This window comes from Pongo pygmaeus, chromosome X, assembly GCF_028885625.2.
Source record: "Pongo pygmaeus isolate AG05252 chromosome X, NHGRI_mPonPyg2-v2.0_pri, whole genome shotgun sequence".
NCBI classification, from domain to species: Eukaryota; Metazoa; Chordata; class Mammalia; order Primates; family Hominidae; genus Pongo; species Pongo pygmaeus.
Window position 1 is genome coordinate 75,237,808 of NC_072396.2, and position 27,407 is coordinate 75,265,214.

The 27,407-nt window shown below is 48.4% G+C and overlaps 2 protein-coding genes across 4 annotated transcripts in view; one reads left to right on the forward strand and one right to left on the reverse strand.

The window, feature by feature from the left end:
- The window catches only part of NHSL2 (NHS like 2), a 242,756-nt gene extending 215,983 nt beyond the window's left edge, over window positions 1-26,773 (forward strand). For 2 of the 3 annotated variants that reach the window (XM_054470819.2, XM_063660748.1), the window contains exons 2-4: window positions 11,893-14,223; window positions 15,683-15,815; window positions 16,704-26,773. In XM_054470819.2, coding sequence (XP_054326794.1) covers window positions 11,893-14,223; window positions 15,683-15,815; window positions 16,704-17,025 — 2,786 coding nt within the window. In that variant the 3' untranslated portion in view covers window positions 17,026-26,773. Of the gene's footprint in view, window positions 1-5,502; window positions 5,659-7,522; window positions 7,651-7,940; window positions 8,137-10,548; window positions 10,681-11,892; window positions 14,229-15,682; window positions 15,816-16,703 lie in introns of those variants that run through there. The other variant, XM_063660747.1, reaches the window with a different exon arrangement.
- On the reverse strand, window positions 531-5,511 carry RTL5 (retrotransposon Gag like 5). The gene is made up of 2 exons (XM_054470820.2): window positions 1,584-5,511; window positions 531-1,129 (listed from the first exon to the last, which is right to left on the reverse strand). The coding sequence occupies exon 1, from the start codon at window positions 4,974-4,976 to the stop codon at window positions 3,261-3,263; it is 1,716 nt and encodes a 571-aa protein (XP_054326795.1). The 5' UTR covers window positions 4,977-5,511; the 3' UTR covers window positions 531-1,129; window positions 1,584-3,260.
- Window positions 26,774-27,407: the final 634 nt, after the last annotated feature.

The following is a 27,407-nucleotide window of genomic DNA, read 5'->3' on the forward strand; positions in this document are numbered from 1 at the left end:
AAAGTCCAATTCATGCTGGGAAATTTGGGCAAATCCCAGAATGGGATTCAGTTTCTTCTGACCCCACAGTCCGTGAGGAGCCATGAGATCTTGCTTGGAGGGCCTCTTACATGGACTGCTCTGGGGACTTGTGATTCATCTTCACCAGCTAACTCACTGGTGTCCCATAGCGCCACCTAGTGCCAAAAAGCGGAAGGGCCCTCCCCAGCCAACCTGGCCTCTTTCTCTTCCTTCACTCAAAGTCCCATGCGTGCCCATGCGTGCCTGTAGGGCTGGGCCACCCATAGTCCCCGGGAGAACGAATGCTATTTTTCAAGATGCCCAGTGCTTCCACTTCCCTCCCAACAATTTCTGCCATCCACAAATGCACAGAACTGTAGGCAGGTCCCTTGAGCCTCACCGGCCCTTGGTTTCCTTGTCTAAGGATTTCAAGACTTCAGGGTAGGGTTGACTCCGGCAGGGGACCTTGGAAGCACCCGATGCCTACTCTGTACCCATCTATGCTTGCTCAATAACAAAGAGGCACAATCTTTACACACCCTTTATACTTTTATTGAGGAGAGAAAGCTTTAGCATACAGAGCAGCTTCTTATCTTCACAACACAGTAATGCAACAATAACACATGTATTCCAAAAGGGTTTCCTCCCGAGCCTCTGGGAGACCTTGGGCTGCCTTCATACCCCTGCATGCATCCCCTCCCCCCACCCCTTTCAACCCAAGAAAGCTCCAAAAGCCCACAGTTCCTCTTACAGCTCTTATGGCTGTTACATCACAACCAATATTGAAGATCTGGGAAAGGAAGGAAGAGGGTCAAAGGGAAGCCCAAGCGCCTCCTGCCCCAGAGGGTGGAAACCAGCTCACTGCTCATCTGCTCTGTCCCTGGCTGTGGCTCTGAGGGTTCGGGGTGAGAAGCACCATGGGAACAGGCAGGACCTGTGTTGAAGGGTCCCTGGAAGTGTGGGTTTAAGCCACCCGTCCTTCACACTTCTCCACAGGGACATGGGGCAGCAGGGCCAGAGTGTCAACCATCAGCAAACAGGGTCCACCGCCTCGAAGAATAGCAGGTCCCCTCGAAGAATAGCAGGTCCCCTTCTGGAATGCACTCTTGAGGAAATCAGATAAAATCAGCTGAAAAACAGACAAAATTTTCTTTACAAAGTTGTTTACTCCTGCCCTGGTGGGGATGGGGAAAACCAGACAATTGAAAGGTCCAACAAATTAGGAGAATGCTTAAATGAATTATTCAGTATGCATGACTGCACAGGTGGCAGCCATTTTAAATCCTGCTGATCAAGAACTGGCAGGGTGATCTCAGCTTTGACAAGACATAGCAAGAACACACTAGAAAGGAAGGCAGCAAAGTGTTAATAGTGCTTGCCTCTGTGTGGTGGGACTCTGAATGGCTGGGGGGTTTTTTGTCCTCATAGTTTTCTCTGTTTTCCAAACTTTCTTTAATGATTATGTATTACTTTTCTCTTTGGAGAGAGGGGACCTTTTTAAAAGGTAGCAACCGGTTATAGGAACCCAAATCCACTGATCCCCAGGCTGAGAAACAAAAGCGCTAATGAAAAGGGCATCTTACCTCCCACTGATGAATAGAGACCTCACCAGAAACCAGTCAGAGGACTGGGTTTCTCTGCGACTCCTCTTCCTCCAGCTCTTTCCTCTTGCCTCCAGGCCCAAGATCCTAAGGTCGGCCTGAGGTTATTGGTCAGACTCCCATGAGGAACAGAGGTTGAATTTACTCTGCTTTCTTCCCTTTGGCCACAAACCCTGGCTGCACTTGCTCTGCTGCCAGTCACTGTGCAGAAAGTCCAGTGTCCAGGGGCAGTTCAGGCCAGCAGTGGATTTGGCTGGCATTTTATGGCCAAAACTGACATAGTAAGTGTGTGTTTTTCACTGCAGAAGCAGTACTTTCCGGACTCAAGGCAAGCAGTGGGTCTCTTTATAAGGGCACCTGAGTTTGTACCTAGAAGTCCCAGAAGTTCCTAGGAGGCAGCCACCCTCTTAAGCTTTACTGTGTCACTGAAGCACAGCAGCAGGCCAGGGGTTGGCCCCCATGTCAGAGTCATGAAGGGGTCCCAGCTGTGAGGCCACGGTGGGTGCAGCCTTCCTCTCTCCTCTCAGAACTAAGGGTTCCTTGAAATTGAAGGGAGCTCAGAGCAGGCCATGGGCCCTCTCTCTGTCTGTCCCAGAAGGAATGGCCAATCAGGCCTCCTCTGCAACTCCAAGGATAGAAAGTGTCCTGCAAAGACCTTTGACTGGGGGCTGCAGTCCAAGGCCTGGCAAGGGGAGAAGACCACCATCCCTAAGGAAAGAGTCACTCTTTACAATGGCAGAATGATTGTTGCTGCTTCTTTCTCCTCCTCCTCTTCTTCCTCCTTCTCCTCTCCAGAACCCTAACTGGCTACCCTTTAGGCAACATCAAGGAAAGTGGTGGAGCCTGCAATGTTGGGCGCTGTCCACCAGGGGTGCCCAGGAGGGCAATGTGGTGAGAGGAAAGGGCTCCAGATGTGGCAAGTCAGTCCAAGAGCCCTGATACAGGAATCTGTGCAAAGGTAAACTCAAGTGCTGTAAGTGGAACCAGCCTGCACAGTCAGTCAAGGGCAAATCTCGGTCAAGTTGTCCATTTGACACGTGGCTTTGCACACTCTCACTGGGCTAGATGTCGGGTCCTCTTCCAGGCCCTCTGCTGGAGGTGTGGCATGAAATGAGTGTAGGCTTCTAGGGACATTTCTGGATACCATCCTGCTCACCATCGATTATATCTAGCAACTGGCCTCAGTGGCTTTAGGAGTTCAGCGTAGCCTGTCCTCTTGCTCATTGGGGCAGATCAGTGAGGCATTGGGTGAAGTCCTGGTGGGTCAGTCAGAGAATAAAACTGTAGAACATAGGGTGAAGAAATGCAGGAGAGGTGAGGGTTAGGAACAACCAGAGGGGAAATACAAGAGGGTGACCAGTTCATTTATGGGAACAGGCCCAGAAACTGGCTCTCCAGCTCGTGGCCGGACTGAGCAGAGTACATGCCAAGAGGGCAGCTATTGCTGATCCCTCCTTTCCCAGGTGGCCCTGGTTGGGCACACGTCGCTCTCTGGTCATGGTTGCAAGATGGTCTGGAATTCTGCAGGTCTTCTTCAGGTTCTGCAGGTCTGAAACTCCCTGAAGTCCTGGTCAGCAAATGGGGCAGGTATGGCAGCAATAGCAGGGGCGGGGGATGCAAAAGAAGGGTGTGTTCTGGGTGGCCATCTGGCCCCAGCACTCACACTCGAATTCGGCCACGAGCAGCTCGGTGGCCCCCCTGTCTCGGAGTGAGGCGGAAAAGCACAGGGGGGCGTCTTCGAACTTGGCGTTGCCCTAAACGACCTGTGCGGCGAATCAGTTGGGGGGAGCTGTAGAATGGTGAATTGGTGCCTGGAAGGCCTTCCAGAAGTGGGACTCGATTCTGGTTCCTCCGTCTGCTAGGCTGTATTATGGGAGGCGATGCACCCAGGAAGTTTTCAGGGTGGTAACCACTTGCGGGGCCAGAAGTCTGGGATGATGCTTGAACAAAGGTCGACTCCATCTCCATCAGCTCATCTAGGTCATCATCTTGGGCCTCATCCAGTGGCTCCTCCTCCACCTCACCGTAGGTCTCCTCAGTCCCTGGATCCTGCTGCGGCTCTCGCTCTGGTTTCTGGCCCCTATCCTCATCTTCATCTTCTTCATCCTTACTCTCTCCTTCCTCCTCATTCTTGTTCCTTATCTCCTCCTCCTCCTCCTCTTTCTGTTTCATTTCCTCTTCCTCCTCCTCCTTCTCCTTCTCTTCCTTCTTCTTCATTTCTTCCTCCTCCTTCATCTCCTCCTCCTCCTTTTCCTTCATCTCTTGCTGAAAAGCCCACATGCGCTTCCTCTGGTCCTTGGGGTGAAGCCTGTGCCTGCGTGCCTCTTGGTCTTCATCTTCACTGTAGTACTCTTCATCTTCACTTTCTTCCTCATTGAGACTCGGAGCAAAAGGGAAGATGATATTTCGAACTCCAGGGAGCGGGATAGGCTTGGGAACGCGCACTTTTCTTTCTATCTCCACACATTCGAGAATCAGCTCATCCAGGTCGGCCATTTCTGTTGACCATAAGAGCTCTTTGCGGAAGAATTCCGACAGGCCTTTGAGGAATTGGTTTTGGAGGCGGCAGTCATCCCAAGATAAGAATTGAGCCAGGAACTGAAAAGCATCTGCATAGCTGCCGAGGGTACAGTGGCCCTGCTTGAGCTTGCGAATGGCCTTTTTAGCCACACGTTGGGGGATGGGGCCACAGAATTCCTTACGGATTTCATCCAGGAAGCGCGGGAAGTTGACATGCAAGGGGCTTCCTTCCTGGGTGACCGAGATGGCCCAGTCCTTGGCTTCGCCAGTGAAAAAGGAGATCAGAAAGGCCACCCGCTCGGCGCCCCCGGGGAAATGATCCTCATGGTCGGCTATGAAGGTCTCTAGCTGCATCAGGAATTCAGCCAGGTAGACTGGGTCTCCTGAAAAGGGCTCTATCTCAGGCCGCTCCAGCGGTGGCAGAGAGGGTTGCGGGGGCGGTTCCTTTGACGCGGGCGGAGGCAGCGCCGGCGGGGGCGGGATGGGCAGCAGAGGGGGATCAGCGGGCCCGTCGGGGGTGCTGCGATCCTGGATCACGTTAATCAAAAGATCATCCGAGATACAGTCGGGCTCCGCGCGTGGCGGAGGCCGGCACAAGAAGGGCAGTTCTCCCCCGGGAATGGCTTCGATCTCACTGAGCGCGAACTCCAAGTTCTCCTCCGCAAGGACGGGCACTATGGGTACTGGCCAGCGGATGTAGCTGGAGACATTGCCCCGCAAGGAATTAACCTCGGCCAGGGCTCTCCCGAGCTGGAGGCCCAAATTGGCATTCTCCCCGCGAAGGGCATTTAATTCTTCGCGCAGGGCCACATTCGCCATGCGGAGGCTGTTGAGATTTCCTGACGCCTCAGACATCTCGACAAGCCCAGGGGCCCTGGGGCTTCGTAGTGGGGAAAGGGGAACTGGAGCTACGGGCGGCCGGAGGAGGCCGAAATGCGGCGGCGGGGCGCGGGAGGGACCGAAGTGCGGCGGCGGGGCGCGGGACAGGCCGGGCCACACCCACCGGGGCGAGCTCGGAGGGCGGCGCTCTGGGCGGAGGGCCCGGCGGCTCGGCCCAGGGCGCGTTACCTCGTCGCCGGGGCCGGAGAGGGCGGGCGGCGGCACGGAGCCCGGAGGCGCCAGGCGGAGGATGCGGGCGACACGGTGGCGGCGGCGACCGGGCGGGCGGGCAGGGGCGAGCGGAGCGGGAGGGAGCGGACTGCGGCAGGATCTGTCGAGGAAAAATCTTGCGGCTGGCGATTCCCCGCCTTTTAAGCGCAGCCTCGCACTCCCCCCACCCCACGCAAGGGCGGGCCTTGGGGAACCGCGGGCGCCCACTGGCCGCCGCGCGCCGCTCCCCTCCAGCTCGCCTGCGCCTCTCACTGACTCTCTCCTTCCCTAGCTGCAGCTAACTCGAGTCGGGAAAATGCGACAGCGACTGCCCACTCGAGGTCGTCATGGCGACAGCCAGTGAACGTGTTCCTCTCCTCGGGCAGGCCCCCGAGTGTAGAGGAGCTGCTTCGCGAGGCGCAGCTCAATCTCCAGAGCCTGTTGCAAGGTACCGAGAGGGAGGGGGGCTGCGGCCGGCCGGAGCCCAGAGGCGAGATGCGCAGCGGTAGGAGGGAGGCAAAGAAGAAAGAGAACAGGGACCAGCAAGATAAAGAGAGAGAACAGTTTAAAAACAATCGACAAAGCAGTTTCCAGCTTTCACCCTTCAGCCTAATGATTCTGAAAGAGGCTATTTCCGGGGCTGTTTCCCCCCAGCCCCAGCCCCTTTTTTCAGCTCAGTAGCCCATGGGGAAACAAGGACAGAGGCTGAGGCAGGGCCGTAAGTCATGCCATTCACCGAGAGCTGGGTGGGAGACTCCCACAATGTGGGCCTACATTCCCTCCAGCCCCCCTCTTGCCCCATCGCTCATGCCTTTGGGATCCTGGCACCAGAAGACAAAGGGGGCATCTGCAGGATCTCCCACTCTGGGCTTCACTCACTCTGCTCTTGCAATAACCGCCCCTGGATAGCTACTGCCTCACCAAAGTAAGCCCAATACACAGCACCCAGAGGTCACCTATTTTGTCCCCGCTAACCAAGCCTGACATTCTCGATGTAAAGAATCACATCTTGCTACCCTTAGGTTTCCAGAAGCACCTGGCACAAGGCTGGATTCCCTCCCCACCTGCCAAGAGGTGCTCAGTGGATGTTGAGCATGAAAAGAGGTCTTGTCAGCACTCCTTTATCTATACTAATAAAGGTTAACTCTAATGGCGAATAGAAAACTGCTGATGGGCCACCAACAGGATAACAACCATAACCCCCACCCCCTACCAGGGCAGTGGTGACCTTGGAAAAGCAAGATGCCAAGGGACACCATGAGCCTTGTTTTCAGATAACAAAGGAGTTGCCACACACAAAAAGAGTCGATGTGCTCTGTGTTGCTACCATGGCAGAATTAGGACCAGTGGGTGGAAACCCAGAAGGAGGCACATTCCACCTCCAGATAAGGAAGAACTTTCTGACACACCTGACAGCCCCAACTGTCCGTGGAAGAAATGAGCTGCCTTGGGAGGGAGGGCGCTCCCCTTCCCTGCAGGTGTGTGCGCTGAGGCTGAAGAAACACCTAGAAGGGCTGCTGAGGAGGGAGTCTGGGCACAGAATGAGGCGTTCGACCAAAGAACCCCAAGAGCAACCCCAAATCTCTGTGATTCTGAGTCTTTGTTCACTGTACATACAGCATGAATGTCCCTTCTCTACTCTCACTTTCTTCATGTATTCATCAAATTCATCACTTCAATCAACCCCATTCAAATCTTGTGCATCCTTACTCACTGATGATGCTGCTGAACTTCTGCCTCTTTTATGCTGTTACCTCCTCCTTCCCTCTCTTTCACCTTAGCCCTCCTAGACCTGACATCACTTACAGCGGGACTAAGGTGCAGGGAACACGGCCCACAAAGGCTCAAGTAAAAGTTCTTGACATCCAAGAAAGAACTCCAGATTGGACTTCCTGGTGTAAATCTCTTCTTGCCTCACACAGGTCGTTTCCTTGGTAGGGTCGCAGAAAACCTTAAGAGCTGCAGGGCTTCAAAGGGAGGACCTTGCAGTCCAAAGTAGCAAAAGGTGTCTGCATTCTGAGCCTCTTTTCGTAACTGAGCACTCAAGGTGGGGGTCATTGAGATAAGGGCTTGGTCCCCAAACCACCACAGCGTGAATTTATTGACTTTCTCTTCTCCTCGACCCTCGTGGTCCTGGGAAGCAAGCACTTTTCCATTTCCAAATCCAGTGGCTCAAACACCTGGAAATAGCCTAAAGAAAATGCAAGTCAGGCCTGGCAGCTAGAGCAGGAGTCCTGGCTCTTGGCCCTTCCCCGGCCCAGCGCTCGGCTGTGGCACCCTAGAGTGTGTGTCTCCACTGTGCTATTTTTCAGAAGAATATGAGGAACAGTACTCGGAGGCCAGACTTGTGGGGCAGACCTTCCGCTCTTCTGATGAGGCCACTGAGCCCACCCCCAACCCAAGGCCCCAGTCTGCCAGGCGTCTGGAGTTTGTATTGATGGTGAGTTGCCTCATCCCCCACCTGGGAGAGCCAGCATGCACCCACTGACAGGAGACCTCCAGCTGCTTACTTTACCCAGTGGAAGCTGCTCACCCCTGCTCACCAGCAGAGCTACCCTGAGGCCCCACTGGGATAGGCCCTGCACAGCAGGTGCCTGGCCTGGCGGCCTATCCACGCTTTCCTGCCTCCCAGACGAAGCCTCCAACTACCCAGCCTAAACAGCCACCCTATGGGCACTGGCTCATCGCCAGGCAGGAATACACCCTTTCCATCACCTTCTCTCCCAACAGCCTACAAAACGGCAGCTGAGCGAGGATGAGACTACCACCCAGGGTGTGAGGGCCCACGAGGCCTCCCTGAGCCTGTCTACCACAGCCGACAAGCAAACTGCCTGGAATAGCCTCTTCCCTCTGCCCATCCTAGAGGAGAAGCAGTGGCCTCAGCCTTGCTCCACGCAGTCTGACATTGTGCCCATCAACATCTCTGGTAGAGTTGCTTAGCACTGCCTCTGTCTTCTTCCCTTCATGCCTCTACAGACCATCCTCTTTGATGCACTGGGTGTTGGGGGAGGGAAGTGAGACTTTCTTTGCTACCGGCTCACCTTGTGCTGTCACGGTCATGGCTCTTGCCAGGGAACGGAGGCACGCAGAAGAGGGGGCGCTGGCTGCTCTTTCTTCACCCCCTCCTGGCACTGCCACCCTAACTGAGACCATTTGATAGCAAACAAAATTTTCTTAACAGAAAGCTCCAAAGCCTTATGAACTTCTGTGCTCTTCAGAGCACTTACGGAAACTTAAAGTTTGTGAGTTCTGTTTGGGTCAGGGCAAGACAACTTCTTGTGCCCAGAGCTGGGTTTGGAGTACACTGATAAGAGTCGGAGCGGGAGAGTGGGGTTTGGAGTGCTGGTGGTAACAAGGGTTTGGAGTGCTGGTGGTAACCAAAGGCCTGGTAGCACTTTCACTGGACACTAGTCTTCTAGCAAGGTGGGCCTCCTCAACTTGTTTGGCAAGTTTTCAAGAAAAGAAGTGGTAGAAAGGTCCTAAGGCCAAAAAAGACCAAAAGGGGACCCAGTACAACTTTGAGAGTAGGGAACATGCTGTATTATATGTAGCCCAGCTGGCTGTGGCTCTGGGGGAATGTGGCACACTATACCATGCTCACTATTAATCCATGATCTACACTCCATGAGCTCTAAGGGGAAGAGAAGGAGGGCCAGTCATCTGACAAGGAGCTAGGGCCAGCGACATGATGAAACCATGATCTCAGTAACCTAAAGGGATCAGAGGGGTCCTGTGAGCCAGCGCCAGCCTGTGCTCTGCTGGGAAATGCTGATGAAGATGATGAGGACAGCTCTTGCCACACGTGGCAATGCTCCCTGGATATGGGGTCCTCCACTGTCACTGGCATCATTTCAGAAAATCAGAGGCAGGAAATACAGCCCACAGCCTAGGGAAATATACCAAAAGGAGTGAGGGCTGATGAGGAAAGGCTCCAGAAGTGATGTTGAACATTTTGTGTCTAAATGTCTATCTTGGCCAGGCATAGTGGCTCACGCCTGTAATTCCAGCACTTTGGGAGGCTGAGGTGGGTGGATCCTTTGAGCTCAGGAATTCAAGACCAGCCTGGGCAACATGGTAAAACCCCATCTCTACCAAAAATACAAAAAAATAGCCAGGTGTGGTGGCGCACACCTGTGGCCCCAGCTACTCAGGAGGCTGAGATGTGAGGATTGCTTGACCCCAGGAGTCAGAGGTTGCAGTGAGCCGAGATCGCGCCACTGCACTCCAGCCTGGGTGACAGTGAGACTTTGTCTCTAAATAAATAAATAAATGTCTGTCTTCCTCTCAATGAGGCTGTCCCTGAGCATTGCCCACAGAGCCATTTGCTGAGGTGTCTGTGAACGTGTGCAGCTGTTTGGCTGGCGGGGGAGGGTCTGGCTAGCCAGCTGCTGAATGAGAGAAAGGGAGGGGTAATCACAGACCTCGCCCCACCACCCTGCCTTGCCTTGACTCTGACCCAGCCATTTCCCAGCACCCAAAGACTGACCTAGCACTTTAAGAGAAATACAGCTCTAAAAAAATTTTTTAATAATATTAAGTAAGGCATATTATTGAGGAAATCTTCCATTTTAATTGTGTTGAATTTGAAAACATTATCAAGTCAGTAAACAAACTGAATTAACAGGTATTTTGAAAGTACCATGTAACTCAGATGAAGTGATAATTAAAATCTGTGTCAATAATTTTCCTAAATTGAAAAGCCAGTGCCAGGAAAAAAAGAGAGAGAGAGAAAGAGAAAGAAATGGAGCTCAATCACCATGCTGTGGGCCAGCTTTGGTAAAATGTGACCAGGTGACTGTAGGACAGACTATCAGGCATCTTCCTGGATGGTGGAGGGCAGTAGGGCAGCCTCTTGGAGACACTGGCCTCACCTGGCCCATATAAAGGCCTTCTCTGAGAAAAGATCACAGTCAGGCAGCATCTAGTCCCAGCCCGCTGCTCTACACCAGTGGTTCTCACCCCTGGCTGTACCTCTGAATAATCACTTGAAGACTTTTAAAATGCTTCTACGTGAGCCCTACTCCCAGAGATTTCAGTGTTCTGGGGTAAGGTCCAGGTGTTGCAGTTTCAAAAGCTGCCCAGTTGATTTTAATATGTCGCCCAGGGTTGAAAACCACTGCCCCAGGCCACCTAAGACTTACAGGCAACCTGGGTGCAGCCTGGGAAACCCAGCATGCATGCCCAGGGCCAAGTTGGGAAGGATGAGGAAGAAGTGCCACCTGCCTTGGATGCTATTCATGCTCATCACGACTGCCATCATTCTCTTCTGTCAGGCCAATTTCCACTGTGCTTTAAACAGAAACCAGGATGCACCCAAGTGTCTTTATTTTGGCTACAGGGCAGCAGTTTGATAAACATGCAAGTTTGCGACACTCGTTGTTTAACACAGAGACAGCCGTGAACCCCAAGTCCACCCTGAGGCGGAGGCGGACCATTATTGGATTCTCTAACTTTTCCCAGCGAGACCAAGGTGACCCCACCACAGCTGATTCCCCAGTCCCTTCCCCTTACCCACTCCCGCCAATCCTGCCACCCAGGTGGTACTGTGGTGATGGGGAACAGGAATAATTGGGTGGAGGAGGGGGCCTCCGGATGTCCTGAAAAAGCCAATATGGTAATTAAGAATAGCTAAGGGCCTCTCATCAAGGGTGGCAACTGAATATGGAGAGTAGGTCTCCCGGGCTAATGAATCCATTACATTATTGTTTCCCATTATAAATGTAATACAACCAGATATGCCAAATTTAGGCAAATAGATGAGGAGAGAGGGATCCTCACCATCATCTTAACAGAACCATTACTACCATTAAGTGAATGCTGGCCAGCAGCACAGACCGGGGAGATAGCAGAGGATAAGAGCCCTGGTCTTTCCGCTTACTAACCGGGAGACCTTGGCCAAGTGACATAACCTCTCTGAGCCTCAGCTTCTTCATCTATAAAGTGGGGATAATGATATTGACACGGTGGAATTAGCATGAAGATTAGCGTTATTGTATGTAACTTGCCTACCATGTGCCTGGTACATAGTCAGTGTCCAATAAATGGTGGCTATTGTTACAAATTCTCATAGCAGTAGTAGCTATAATAATAATAATGACATGACAGTATTAATTGTTTGTGTGTATGAGAAAACCTTTGGGGATTTGGAACATCCAAAAGGTTTCCTCACATCTGTAGATTATCCTCAGCCTCTTATGTTGCAAAGCGTAAAGGTGACGGGTGCGAACAATGCAACCAGACTCTTAGCTTTGCAGCTTGGGCATACTCCAGAGTCACTGCTGGAGCCAAACATCACACCACGCTGTCCTTAGTTCAGAAGCCTCTACTCTCATCTCTAGATGGATGAATGCTGAGGTCTGTGATGGTTTCATGAGCCTGGGGTGAAAGTATGGGGAAAATGCAAGGTAATCCCACGTGACACTTCAGCTCTAAGAGGAATAATCAAAGCCGGAAAGTATTTGGCAGCCATCTGGACCATTCAAGGGCACCGTGTGTCTCACTGTGGAGTGATGGGCAAGGACCCAATTTCCCCAGCATCCTCATCCATGGAAGGGAAGAACCAAGGAATTCTGACCAAGCTGTTGGCAAATGCTTCTTGGCAAAAAGTTGGTGCTCGTGTCTCAAAACAGCTGGTGGGAGACACCTTGCTGTAGCACTCATGTCCTGTGTTTATTTCCTCCAGGTCACAGCAACAGCCCAGCAGGCAGTGTGGCCCACTCTACCACCTCCGACATCAGGCCCAGTCACTCAGTTCCAGAAGGGGTTCATGGAAGAGTTGCAGTTGGTCAGGATGCTCGGTTCCCAGGTCTCACCTCGCCAGTACTGAGAACTCCTTCCAGTGAGCCGGACGAACCTCACCAGGCACGGAGTGGCCCAAACCCTCCTGGCATGGAGAGCATGGGAATGGTATACAGTGTCCCCAGTTCTTGCAATGGACCTACAGAATCAACCTTCTCCACTTCCTGGAAGGGAGATGCTTTTACCTACATGACTCCAAGTGCCACCAGCCAGAGCAATCAAGTCAATGAAAATGGGAAGAATCCTTCCTGTGGGAATTCTTGGGTCTCTCTAAACAAAGTCCCACCTCTGGTTCCTAAGGAGGCTGCTACCCTCCTTGTCGCTCGTGATAACCCAGCAGGATGCAGTGGATCAGCTGGCTACCCTGAGCGCCTTATTCAGCAAAGGCACATGCCCGAAAGACTCTCCAAGATTGGCCTTCTGACCAGTGGGACCTCGAGGCTGGAGACAGGCCCTGGTGGGGCCACCAGATTCCGGGAGCGGTCACTGTCTGTGCCCACAGACTCAGGCACCACAGATGTGGACTATGATGAGGAGCAGAAGGCCAATGAGGCCTGTGCCCTGCCTTTTGCCAGTACGAGCTCTGAAGGCAGTAACAGTGCTGACAACATCGCCTCCCTTAGTGCCCAGCAAGAGGCCCAGCACAGAAGGCAGAGGTCCAAGAGTATCTCACTTAGGAAGGCCAAAAAGAAGCCTTCCCCACCCACACGCAGTGTCTCACTGGTCAAAGATGAGCCAGGCCTCTTGCCTGAAGGTGGGTCAGCACTACCCAAGGACCAGAGGCCCAAGAGCCTTTGCCTCTCCTTGGAACATCAAGGACATCACTCGTCCCACCCAGATGCTCAGGGTCACCCAGCTGTTCCAAACCACAAAGATCCAGAAGGTACACAATTATCCCACCACTGGTATCTTACTGACTGGAAGTCTGGTGACACCTACCAATCCCTGTCCAGCTCCAGCACTGCCACTGGCACCACAGTCATTGAGTGCACCCAAGTTCAGGGCAGCTCAGAGTCTCTTGCCTCACCTTCCACCTCCAGAGCCACTACACCTTCCCAACTCTCCATTGAAGTGGAGGCCAGGGAGATATCATCCCCGGGAAGGCCCCCTGGACTGATGTCACCCTCCAGTGGCTACTCCAGCCAGTCGGAAACACCAACACCCACTGTTTCCATGTCCCTGACCCTGGGCCACTTACCCCCTCCAAGCAGCAGTGGCCGGGTACGTCCAGTGGTACCTGAGAGGAAGTCATCACTACCCCCGACGTCACCAATGGAGAAATTTCCCAAGTCACGGCTATCATTTGACCTACCACTGACCTCTTCACCCAACCTGGATCTGTCTGGGATGAGTATCTCCATCCGAAGCAAAACCAAGGTGAGTCGGCACCACTCAGAGACAAATTTTGGTGTCAAGCTGGCCCAGAAGACTAATCCCAACCAGCCAATCATGCCTATGGTTACTCAGTCCGACCTACGTTCTGTTCGCCTGAGGTCGGTCAGCAAGTCTGAGCCGGAAGATGACATTGAGAGCCCTGACTATGCCGAGGAACCCAGAGCAGAAGAAGTCTTCACCTTGCCAGAGAGAAAGACAAAACCTCCCGTAGCTGAGAAGCCTCCAGTGGCCCGGAGGCCTCCAAGCTTGGTCCACAAGCCACCATCTGTTCCTGAGGAGTATGCACTAACTTCACCAACCTTGGCTATGCCCCCCAGGAGCTCAATTCAACATGCGAGACCACTCCCTCAAGACAGCTACACAGTAGTGCGGAAACCAAAGCCCTCCAGCTTCCCAGATGGCAGAAGCCCAGGGGAGTCAACAGCACCCTCATCTCTTGTTTTCACGCCTTTTGCCAGTTCCTCTGATGCTTTCTTCTCAGGAACACAGCAGCATCCCCAGGGAAGTGCAGAGGATGAGGGCCCCAAGGTGAGGGTTCTGCCTGAAAGAATTAGCCTCCAGAGCCAGGAAGAAGCTGAGAAAAAGAAAGGCAAGATTCCACCTCCCGTACCAAAAAAACCCAGCGTGCTGTACCTGCCTCTCACTTCTCCCACAGCTCAAACGGAGGCCTATGTGGCAGAACCAAGGCTGCCTCTCAGCCCCATCATCACCCTGGAGGAAGACACCAAGTGTCCCCCCACCGGCGATGACCTGCAATCACTTGGTCAAAGGGTGACTTCAACTCCTCAGGCTGACAGTGAAAGGGAGGCAAGCCCTCTGGGTTAGTAAACTGTCTGCTGGCTTTTTCCTTCAGTCACAGGAGACATGAGGGTGAGAATGGAGTGCCAGAGATGGAAGCAGATGCCCCAGAATAATTATCCTGATCCCAAGTCAGTAGCGGGCACCCCTTGAGGGTTTGAATTACTCTAAATAGGAACCACGGGCTGGCCTTACTGCCCTTGAGATCAAGACTAGCCCGAGGCAGATCTCCAAGGCCCAGTTTAGGCCACTCTCCCCCTAAGTCTCTAGTGCTGAGATAATGAAATCAAACTAGGTTCTAGCACCCTAGGACTTCAGCATCCCACGTCCCTAGCCAAGCATGCGTCCTGTCATGGGAACTACTCCACCTCACTGTACAGTACTTTTCATTGGCTGTACTGAATTTAGTTCCCTACATGGGACTCAATACCCCACCAGACTGAGTTCAAGTGCCATGGCAGGCTTGGAGCCATCTGAAACAATGGAATATGTTGCCACCAGCAGCCTCTTTTTGTGCCTTCCGGAGGAAAGGGAGCTCACTTTCTTGGGTGGTTTGAGTTCTTTGGCTCTTCCTGGAACCATAAACATAATACATAATGCTTCTCATCCTTTCTTTTTCTGTCTCTTTTTGTTTTAATTGTGGTAAAGTACCCATAACATTTACCATCTTGACCATTTTTAAGTGTGCAGTTCATTCGTGTTAAGCACATTCACATTGTTAAGCAACCAATCTCCCGAACTCCTTTCATCTTGCAAAACTGAAACTCTGTACCCAGTAAACAATAACTCCTCTTTCTTCCTCCCCCCAGATTCTTCCCTCCAACCACCATTCTACTTTCTGGCTCTATGAATTTGACTCTAGACACCTCATATAAGTGGAATCATACAGTATTTGTCTTTTTGTGACTGGCTTATTCCACTAAGCTTAATGTTGTCAGGGTTCATCCATGTTTCTCATTCTTTTCTGAACCCTTAACACCAAAAATCGAAATCTCATGGTCTTCTATATGCAAATTTGGACTTTCAATATGAGTCAATCATGACTAAGTCAAGTAAATAAATCAAAGCCCCAGGTAGTTGTAGAAAACACTTCCTCAGACTCCACAGGCTCCTCTCTGAGATTCAAATAGGTTCCACTCTCACCTACTGGGTGGGAGTCACTAGTTTAGATCACTCCCAGCTCCTTCATTTAGAGAAATGATATACAGCGTTTAAAACAAGAGAATGCTCGGGCCACCTGTTATAATGACAAAGACATGAGAGAATAGGGACCCATGCTGATCTTCACCACTCACTCCACCTTGGGCAAATCATTAAGCTTCTGAACTTCATGTTCCTCCTCTGCAAAATGGAGATATTAAAAATCTCCACCCTGCTGCCCTCACAGAGTTGCTTTGACCATCAAATGAAATAACATATGAGAATGTGCTTTGTCCTATCTATTGTGGTCAAAGTCATTCCTTTTGGTTTTTTATGTCTAGGGAGTTCTGTGGAACCAGGCACCGAAGAAAAAAGTTTAATCAGTGATAAAACAGCCGAATGGATTGTGGAGGATGATGATGACGTGTTTGTGGCTTCACGCACAACTGAAGATTTATTTACTGTGATACACAGGTCTGCACCAATTTCCTTAATTCTAATTGCAATTGCCTTCCCTTTTTGTACTTAAAGAAAACCTGCTATTCCACATTGAAATCCTAATTGTAAAAGAAAAAGAAAAAAAATAAAAATAAGAAAAACTGCTACCTTTAAGCAGCCATTAGAATTGCACCTGGAGGCTAAGTTCAGATACCCACATATGTGAGCGCAGTCCAGGGCCTCGCATCTCAAATTCACTGACATTGTTGGGTAAAGTGGAGGAAGGGAGGGGAGAGGAGGAGCAGGTGCCGAGTGAGAGGCCCCTCGTCTCCTAGCAACCACTTGGCCTATTGTGGCTCCATCTGCTCTCTCTTAGCTCTGTCTATAGTCAGAGACATTTAACCCTTCACAGAATTCCTTGTACCAAAAAAATCCCATCAAGAGGTGAAGTGGGGCACCAGGCAGCATATCTAAACAGGAACTTAGGAAAAGAGGAACCAGATGGGGACCAGTTATTGGACAGGGTTACAAGGCAGGGGTTCAGTGACAAGAAAACTGGAAAGAGTCTATTATTGGAGCTAGACCACCAGTCCAAAACAGGATCGGTCCCCAGGCTGTCCTGATTCAGAGTCACTGAGCTACTAGCCTTGTCTCCTGAAATTCGTCCTTGGTCCCAGAACCTGGGCAGGACTGAGGCTACAGGCACAGGGCAAGTGACTCCAGCTGGGAGCATTGAAAGGAATGTGGGGACGGGAGGGCCCAACAACAGACTCTGAGGATTTAGAGGTGAGAGAGAGAGAAAGCAGGTCAATACGGCCGCTTGCAGGGCTGCCGCCTGGATTGTGTCACAGGCATGGGGGTCTGTGAAGCACTGGTAAATGTCTGCTGCATTAACTCACTCAAATCAAACTTTCTCTTATCTAGGTCCAAAAGGAAGCTGCTCGGCTGGAAGGAACCTGGTGAGGCCTTTGTGGGCGGCAGAACGAGTTCCCACTCACCAATAAAGAACACAGCTGAGTCTCCAATCAGTGAGTCCACCGCCACTGCAGGGTCAGGCAGCAGTGCCAACCTAGATGCTGGCAGAAATGACGATTTCAAGGCCTTGCTACAGAAGAAGGGAAGTAAGGCAACTCCAAGGTCTCGTCCCTCAGCAGCTGAACTGCTGAAGACCACTAACCCACTGGCTCGGAGAATTATTGCACAATTTTCAAAAGACTATGAAACCACCGATAACCCCAGTACCTAAGCCCTGGGCTCAACAAGCAGGGTTTACTTACTAAACTTGAGTAGAGAAGGGGGAAGAGAAAGGGTCTTTAAACAGAACCATGGAAACAACAGAGCCTACATTTCTTTTACATTAACTCACACTCTGGACAGCAGGAGAGAGGCTACTTCATCTAGAGCTAAAATCATCTGGCACTTAATCATCTTCAGACATTTTTATGTTTTCATACTTATAAGCTTGTCATGACTGACTACCAAGTTTCTTCTTATTTTCCCCCAGTGGTGTGCACTAACTAAGAAGAAATTTTCAGATGTCAGGGCACATGTGCCACTTTTTCAATTCAGTGACCTGGCTGCTCCATCCCTGGCTCCTGTCACTGAGGAGTGCAGTGTGAGAGCAGATTGGAGGCTGCCAAACTTGGGGGACATAGGGTGCCATTGCTTATTATTCACTTTCCTAGGGAGGCTCTGATGGCCCTGTGTGCAAACACAGAAAGACTCTGATGCCTCCTCAACCACAGTTTAGCTTTCCCCTGCGCTCACAAGAGGTTTGCAGGGTGCACTTATTTCGGCATGGGGTTGATTGGATGGCTTTTGTGGTGCAAAATATGACTGTGACTCCATCCTGAAACTTAATGCCTTTTTCAGTTTGATTGTCTACATGGAGATCAGGGTGATAAGTTTCAATAAACATATAGACGCCCCCCCCACCCACCCCCATTAGCTAGAAAAGACCAGGACTGGGTTGCTTTAAATGAACCAAGCTTGACCAACAAACAAGACAGCCATTTGTTCACTCAGATCTAGCCGAGGTAACTCACAAGTGCACGTTGAGATCCTCCATGTGTCTGTCAACAGCGATAGCCAGGATCTGCGCCCAGCTCATGCTGCATTCTAAGAACTCTCATTTCATTTGCATATAAAATTCATTACAGGAAGTAATTAACTGAAGGAACAGCGTCATCAAAGGCTCAAGGATAATGGAAAGTAAGTGCGTCTTGCCCCCCACCAGTCAATTCAGATCGTGGTTTGTGGTTGGTTTGGTTTTGTTTAAAGGAAGTCCGACTCTGTTCCAAAAACCAAGAACATACAAACTAAAAGGATCTATCAAAAATCTAAAAGGCAGTCTTGCCAGTTGCTATGGCCCATAATGCACGCACGCGCACACACACACACACACACACACACACACACAAAAGGGCTACTTTTTGCTATTTAGGTTCTGTGTTTGACCAGCTTTCAATTAACCTTGCTGTGGGAGAGCATAAGAACCTGGGTAAATGGCATACTGAAAGAGCTTCAGAATAATCATTGCAACCCCTCCCTGCCCCCACCCCCGACGAAGCCTATAAGAATTGACTATTCTTGTCAGCTCAATTTTCTAAGCAGAGCAAGAGCAGTGATTCATTTGATTTTTGTATGCCTGATTTCTGGGAGGTTGGGGAGGAAGACAAAGCACTGAGCAAAGAAAACCTGCTGACCAATGATGGAAAGTTAATTGTCTACTGTCTTCAAGAGGCAAAAAGAATAGTTGAATGAAATTGTAGCCTGCTTCACAAAGAGAGTTCCCCACCCCCTTCCTACTTCACCCCTCACTCAATAGATTCAATGGTCAACCTCCTGGAGGATGCAGTAAGGTTCCAGAGACAAGCAGATCTCAACTTTGATAGGTCGTATTGCCCAATGAGAAGCCACCTTTTAGCTCAACTGCCCACACTCCAGCTGGACAGAGCAGCTGAAAAACCACACTAAGTACTGAGAAAACTTGGGCCTCTCACAAGAGAAGCCCTAGGCCTAGGCCCTTTGTTGTTATAGTTCTGAATCTGAGACTTCTGGAAACAGGCCAGGCCCACCAACTCCCTTGCAACCAGCACTTCAACACTTAAAATAATAAACAGCTAGGCGCAGTTGCTTTTGAAAGTACTAGAACTACTTGGTGTGACGGTCTTAACCAAATTCCAAATTTCAGGGATTTTGCCGGAAATAAAATCAATTCATCCCTGGCCTCAGTTTATATATGAATGCCACATTTGTCTGCTCCAGACTTAGAATTCCAAAAAACAGACATTTTCCTCTGTAGTAAATGAAGGAGTATTTGTGCTTTTGCTTAGCAAAAATGAAAGGACACCAGGGTCTGCTCCTTGGGAACCATTATGACTAGTTGAACGTTAAAGCTGAGTATGGGACTCACATAGTATAGGCCTTGTTACTTCTGTTGACTTTTCTGGAAGTTTCTTGTTTACTACTTCTAATGGGTTTTGCCTCTCCCCTCACCTTGCTACCTCTGGAGGTTTTCCCAAAAGATTCTGAAGCTGAATTCTCAGACACCTTGATGTTTGTCAATTACCTTTAGTCTTGTTTTCCTCTACAATACTCTATATGCCTGGAATTTTTAGAATATCTTCTACATCATCACTGTGGCCCACGCAGTGGTGTTCCCATTAGCACAAGAGGATTTGGGGCAGAAATCATATGGTCAGAGAGAACATTTAAGACTGGAAGTATTCACTTAATTTTTTAAATTAATTTTTTGTAAAGATGGGGGTTTTGCTATGTTGCCCACGCTGGTTTTGAACTCCTGGGCTCAAGCAATCCTCTCGCCTTGGCCTCCCAAAGTGCTGGGATTAAAGGGGTAAGCCACCGCACCTGGCCTCATTTAATATTTTGCAACAGGTAGACGTAGTCCCAAATAAACAACCAAACCGTAAAATTTCTACTAATCACTAATTAACAGAACACCAAGCATCTTCCCCACTCCTAACACTCAACCTCTCTCCTACCTTTGATTATCATAACTCCACTCTCTCTCCCACCCAGGCACTTACCACAATGTTTACTGCCTTCTGCACCTACACTGCTGAGACTGGAGAAGAGAGGCTGAAAGCCCCCTCAGAAAGGCTTACAGAGAACCCATCACTACTACAATTACTAGTACAAATGATAATGATAATAATTTTTGAAGGTGGAATAGAGAAGAGATTTGAGTGAAATGAAGTTGGCCTTAGGAGGTCAGCTTCCATTTCAAGTCGTCCCTATCCTCTTTTTTCCTCCCCATTCCAGTCAGTAGCAACAGATGGCTCTGCTAGCCTGACTTTGATCTAGTCACCATCCCCAGGAGAGGAGGTTAATTGTTAACCAAGGATGCTTTGCATTTGGTGGGTAGTTAGTACGTGTTTTTGAGGGTAGTTATTCTTAGTACAATAGCAAGCTTTGCTGGTGTCTCCTCTCCTTATCCTGTACTACTTGGCCTGCCTCAGCCCCTGACTGGGCCTCCCCCACCAGCCCCAACTTATCCCTCAGCCCCAAATCCCATGAACTGCATCCCTAGCACAACAACTCACCCATAAAGGAAATGAGACAACAGGAAGCAAAACAATTAATGTTAGCTTAATGACCACAAACTGACCAGTTGATCTGGATAAATTACCTTGAACGTGCAAAGACAGAGGAGATCCTACCAGGCTCTCCTAACAAGCACTGCACCTGACATCCAGTGTAACTATCTGGACAACACAGACCCGATTGCAGTCTCTCTGTACCTGTCAGTCTGAGCAGATCTGTCCATGCACTTGCCCTCTTCCTCATCAATGAACACGTCAGGAAAAAGATGAGTTCACGCTCAGTGCTCTGTTCCTCACTCGTTCCACCTTCCATTATCAAGTCTGTGACACAATGGTGAGCTTTCGCTTTAATATGATTTGCTGGGGCCAGGACTAGGGTGAGGTGAGCGAGGCACCTAGGGTGCAAAATTCAAAGAGGTGCCCACTCTCAGGGCCATGCAAGTGCCTTACCCTCGTCCCAGCCCTGTGATTTGCACTCTTTAAAGTAATATCAGTTTATCTTCTTCCTATGAACAAGTATAGTCCTTCTGATTTGGGGTGGGGGGTTAACTCCCTAACTCTTGTTGCACCAAATATTTTATTGCTACCTATTTTTCCATTGCTATAAGTCTTTGTGTGCCTATACATTAAAGAATCTTTAGTAGTGTTAATATCGGAAAACATAGTTGATTTCTAAGTAATATCCTACAGGTGGCAAGTTAACACCCATTTCAGCAGGGATGCTCCCAAGGCCAGCCTTTCAACAAAAGAGTGACTGAGTTGAAGGTCTGTCACCAGGATCCTCCCTCTCCTCTTTCTGCTCCATTCTCCTAAACCTCGCTTCCCAGCACCAACTCTCTTCAGTGCCTCCTACTTCCTTCTCCTCCTCTCTAAGAAAAACGTGCTCTCAGGAAAGGGATAAATTCATTTACTTTGAGATTATAAGGCTTAATGCTACCTCTTTTGAGGGTTAGTTGCATTTTAACAAGGGAAAAGCCTTAAGCCAATGGAATGAAGTTCTACTTGCAGAATGTTAGGCATCAACTAGTTGTAGAAGTGTATTTTTCACCATGGAAAGGCCAAATTCCCTGATGCCTAACTCCAGAATATAGAAAATATCTTAATCGCCTGGAATCATTTGAGTTACTAGCTGATGGTCAATTAAATTGTCCTGATACCCAATGTTATTCAATATGGTTACTACCAAGGGACTCTCAGAAATGGCTACTAAAAGCCACTGAGAAGGCCTAGATCATTCATATTGTACATTGACATTTTTACATAAGTGGAATTAATACTACTTACCATTTGAGTAAAGAACATAAAGAATTAAAGAGTCTGTGAAAATATGTCCTGTTTGTGAAAGGTGAAACTGTCCAATCCATTTCCAATCAATGTCAGTCGTCCAGTATTGGTAGTGATTATTAAACTTATTGGAGGTACAACTTTACCTCCAATAAGCTTACGTTTACAAGCTTCTGCTTTCCCTGCTTCATCTCTGTTATGGGCTATCAGTCCAGCTTGGTGTGAAAATGAGACTATATCTATACCACAGCCCCCAATCCTTTCAAAGCCTTTGCATGTATTTCAGCTACAAGTGACAAGGATATTAGGGATTTAAAAGGACAAGAGAGTGGGAAAGAGGTATAAGGAAGTGCCTTTGTCAAAAGGCAGCAAAAAGTATAATGATATAAACATAATATGAAATAAGCAAAGTTTTAGAATACTTTGAAACAGATTTATAGAGGAATACATAGTAAATAGTTATAGACACACATTTGGGGCGTTTTTAATAAGGTTAGCAAGAAGAAATTTGCATAAGTAATGAGCAATGTGAAATGGGCATTATACTTTTGTTCAGTAAAGCCCAAAATCTAGGCCAATGATTCTCAAAGTGCAGTTCCAGGAGCAGCAACAGCAGCATCCCTGGAGAGAGAGAGAGACAGAGAGAGAGAGAGAGAGAGTGTGTGTGTGTGTGTGTGTGTGTGTGCGCATTCCAGTGATGTTACTCCTTCAAGCCTCTGAATCACTATAGCCACAACTCTCCAACTGATTCCAACCTTTACCATTATTCTGGCTCTCATCATAAGGACCAGTCTCTGGCCAAGAGGTGTATATTGTTATCTTGGTCAGGCATATGTTTGCTTGGTTTTAAGAAATTATCAGATTGAGGAGTCTCATGTTTTATGGGACTCCGGTGCATATGCTCGAAAAAAAAATAAAAAAGAACTTACCATATTGGATCAACAAATTGCTCAATCTGCAAAATCTTTGATTAGACTTAGCCAGCCCATCTGGCCTGCTTTGGGTTAAAAAAAAAACAAAAACAGATTTTTTTTAACTCACAAATAGAAAAAAGGGAAAGGCGTTAAGTTTGTTTGGTATTGCCAGCTCTTAAATACCTGTCTTCACCATGGTGGCTGTTCTCCAGTAAGGCTCTGGCAGAAGTATATTTGATTTTAAGATTTTTGCCTAAATAGTAGAATTTGATAGCAACGAACTCCAAAACAAAATCTGAACTGGAACAACTAGTTAACCCCTCTCAGCCTCTTTGTAATGCCAAGCTTTATAGACATTTATTCCTTAGGTGGTCGTGAGCTTTTTCTAACATCCAATTTTATAAAACGTTGTGCATGCAAATGCAGCATTGTGCTCATTGTACAAGTCACCTCACACTCATTCCTTCCCCCATGTGTATCATGGCAAAGAAATATCAATATATGTATGTGCTGAGGTCTTCTGATGAATTGTAAATTACAAACCTTTTCATTCATTTTTAAATGAGATATATTTACCTTGGCTAGTGGTTAAAATTTTATTCTTTTTATTATATTTCATTGCTACTTTTTTCTACTGACTCCAAAGCTTACTTTGGGGAATATTTCTTATTTCTAGATTGTTGTATTTATCTTATTTCTATATTTATCTGCAGTCTTGGAATGTTAGAGCTGAAAGGGACCAACTGCTCTCATTTCACACATGAGGAAGCTGAGGCCCAGAAAGGTCAAATAACTTATATACAAGGTCACTCAGTGAGTCAGCGGTGGGGCCCAGCCTCAATTCCAGGTCTCCTGCCCTTGGGCCCAATCTGGTTTCATTTAAAGCACTACAATTTATAGAAGACCGACAGCTGGCTTCTACTTTTATGACACATGAATTTCCCAGGTATTTCAATGAACTAATATATATGCTTTAAGGGAAAATGTTCAAGAGTTCTTTAATTCATTAATCCAAAGACAAATTGGATTTTCAGTTTATAAACATTAGTTTCCCTCCAAATTCAATATGTGCACCCTACTTAGTACAATGGATGTTTTCGCTAAAAGTTGTGTGAAAAATGAGTTTTTTATATATCAAGTATCATTTTTTAGAGGTAAACTTCCTATGTAAGGGAACCTTCTGGTGACTTCTTTTTGAAAAACCGAGATTCCTCTTGTCATTGTCTCATCATGTCTCTACTTTTTTTAGTGCAAACTTTTGTATTTGGTGTTTATTTAAAAGTAGGGTACAACCCAACCAATATTAGCTTTCCCAGAGTCTACTTTAGCCTTCCCTTCTTAATCTTTATGAGAAATTTTCAGACTGTTAAATGCTCATATTTAGTTGTGTTGTAGAAATTTCCCCTGGCTTGATATTCTGTCAATCCCTGGGCTCAAATTCCAGCTCCATCTTATCAAACAATAACAGAATTCCCTAATCAGTACTAAGCTCTGCATGCAGTCTCTTTTCCAGAACATTCTTTGCCTAATGTTCCTTAGTGTGGCTCTCTCTTTAGTTGGGGCCTCCTTCCTTAGTACATGCATACCTTACTATTCTGTGGAATTGCAAGCCATGCATCTTTTAGAGCCACACTAGTCGAATTGATTGGCATTTCCATTTATTTTCCATTGTTCCCTTGTTTCTCCTGGACTTCCTCTGGTTTCTCTTTTTGAGGATGCTTAAAGGCTTCTCACCAGAGACTGGTGAGATTTCCCCCATCATCTAGATGGGAGATTGACAAATTTTGTAAAGGTTAAGACAGTAACTATTTTAGGCTTTGTGGGCTACATGTGGTCTCTGTAGCACATTCTTCTTTGTTGTTGCTGTTTGTTCATTCGTTCGTTTTGCAACCTTTGGATAATGTAAACCACTCTATTTTTTTTTTTTTTTTTTTTTGACGGAGTCTCTCTCTGTAGCCAGGCTGGAGGGCAATGGTACAATCTCGGCTCATTACAACCTCCACCTCCCGGGTTCAGGCAATTCTCCTGCCTCAGCTTCCTGAGTAGCTGGGACTACAGGTGCCCAGCTAATTTTTTTTTTTTTTTTTTTTTTTGTATTTTTAGTGGAGACAGAGTTTCACCATGTTGGCCAGGATGTTCTCGATCTCCTGACCTTGCGATCCGCCCACCTCGGCCTCCCAAAGTGCTGGGATTACAGGCGTGAGCTACCGCGCCCTGCCAATATAAACTATTCTTAGCTCATGGGCTATGCAAAGCCTTAGGCTGACCCCTGATCCAGACTGTCTTCTGAGACAGGCATTTCTGTGAGCTGCCCTATGTGATAACTGAGTTGTGCAGTAGCTGATGTGGTTTATTGCCTTCCCATCTACTGCATTGTCAGACCAGACTGACTGCACAGGGGCAGGTGGAGGGGGGCTGCATATGCCAACCATTACCCTTCAATAGGGTGTCCTTCATGAGCTCTCTCTCTCTCTCATTACTGACTACCTCAGTGTAGAAACCCTCATTTTTTTCCCCAGACCTATCCTTGTTACCCAATGTGCCTCTGCTTCCCTGGGTTTGGGATAAACTGGAAGGAGAGAATTTCTGAGTTCTTTTACTTATTTTGTTCCATAACTTCTCCCTCAAATCTGTGGTTGGGGACTCCCACCCTTACCCTTGTCCACCCTGTCCTGCCTCATACTAGTATCATGAGTTTAGGGCTGTCATTGGAAAGTATGGCAGCCCAGGCCATAGGATTCCAGTTCAGCCTACAATTTCCTAGGGAAATCACCAGGTTCCAAAGGCTGGTTTTTAAACCTGGAATATCCATGTATCCATTTCCTAATGCAATTTGGACCTGTTCTAGACAGAGCACTCAGCCCTAGCGAGAAAACCAATGAGGTGCAGAAGATATTCTGTGTCCACAGTTTTTCCCTGCCTTCTGGACCCTCAGCCCCTGGGATGGGCTCCTTGGGATTGCCCATGCAACAACACAGCCACGAGACATTCAGCACACCACCTCCTCCTGTGTTTTGAACCTCTGAATGAATTCTGTTCTAAAGCTTCTTCACGTCTGTCTCCATCCTGCTCCCATCTCCACCTCCCACACTTCTTGGGAGTCTGAAGCTCAGATTCACATTTTCACATTTTCTCGTATAAACGTTGTGGGATAAGAATGGATGATATGTATGTGTCTGTGTGAGTTTGGTTTCTCAACCTGGACTGTGAGGGCTAATAAATTCACAAATCACACCACACATGCGCGTGTGCGCGCGCGCGCGCACACACACACACACACACACACACACACACACACACACACACACACACACACACACACACACACACACACAGTCCAGCACCCTCATCAGTTCTCTGGTTTAGGTCCAGATCTGATGGGACTGGTCAAGAAGGGGATGGTGGGGGCTCCTGAAGCATCTGCCGTTTCTTGCCTCTTGAGACCTTCTTTCCATTGGCAATTCAAAACAGGCTGACATACAGAGGACTAGCACTCTAATTTGATGTGGACTCAGCCACTCAGACCTAGGTCTCAGGCTGCAACTTATCCTAGCTCAGCAAATTGCTTCTTAGAATCTTTAGCTTGATTTCTGTCATTTGAGCCCAGGGATCTACCCACTTACTGAAATCTAAATTTTAAAAAGTCAGTGATGCAAGTAATTTTCAGGATTTCCCTATTTAAAAGCATCCATGAAACAGTTCCTTTATGCCTTCTGTTTAGGATTTCCAGAATTAGGAAGAGAAACCAGGCTTGTGCCTTGGATCCAAAAGCAGCAAAAATACTACACTTGCCAAAAGCAAACTGAGGAATGAGCATTGGCCAGTCCTAGTATGCAGTCAGGAGGTGGACTTTTGTTAAGTTAGCCCTTACCATTTAGTGCTTACTGAGTGCCAACAATGCACTTAGAAAAATAAGGGAGACAAGAATTTACAGACCATACCCTAAACTGGAAGGTACAGGAAAGACACATCTCCTAGAGCTGGGAATGTGTCCCTAACATTTCAAGAAGAAGCAGAAAGTAGGAGAGATCACGATCTCAATCTTTTTAGGATTCCAACACAAAATGGAAGGGAGCCCTCTGTGGGGTGATATTACAAAGGGTTTTTCTTGTCTTTCTTTAAAAAAAAAAAAGGCATTCCTTACTGGCTTGCTACCAGCAATTGAACTGTATTCTTTATATAGCTAGAGCTGTTTGTGTCTTCTTAAAATAAACTTTTTCTGTTAAAATCATTTTCTGTTTCACCCTCTGGTTTTTATTGTAGCAATGATACTTTTATTCAGACACTCAGCCCAGTTTGTGAGCATGTTTAACCATCCACATGAGTATGGGGCCCACACACAATGGCTTTGATGCTCACGAACCTGAGAGCTCAAAACAGCTATGTGGCACAGAATGTCTTGCAGAAACCTGGCCCACTGAGCCATGGGCCTAAAGGCAGGTAACCCATGTTCTGGGACTTCATTTCAGGGATTCGAGTCCAGCTGTTCATGGAGTCAACAAGGGGGAGTGGGCAGCCATCACCAGGCCTGAGGGGAGGAGGCAGCCTTAGCAACCATCTCCAGGGCAAAAACTCCCTCTGTGTTCTCTAGCTCAGTAAAGTCACCCAGCAAGGCAGACCAGAGTGAGTCTGGGCTGGGAGGGAAAAATCCCAGACCAAATGTGGTCCAGATCATTTCCATCCCTCAAGAAGGGTATGGTCCCACTATGCAGATGGTGACAGCCATATTTGAGAGTCAAATCTCATCAAAAGAAGAAAGGAACTTTGTTCTCTATTCCCAACTGTCCCAGGCCTCTAAGGCTGAGGTTCTTGTAGCCAGCATCCGTGTCTCCCCAGGCCCCTGATACCACCCGGCTGCTCTTCCA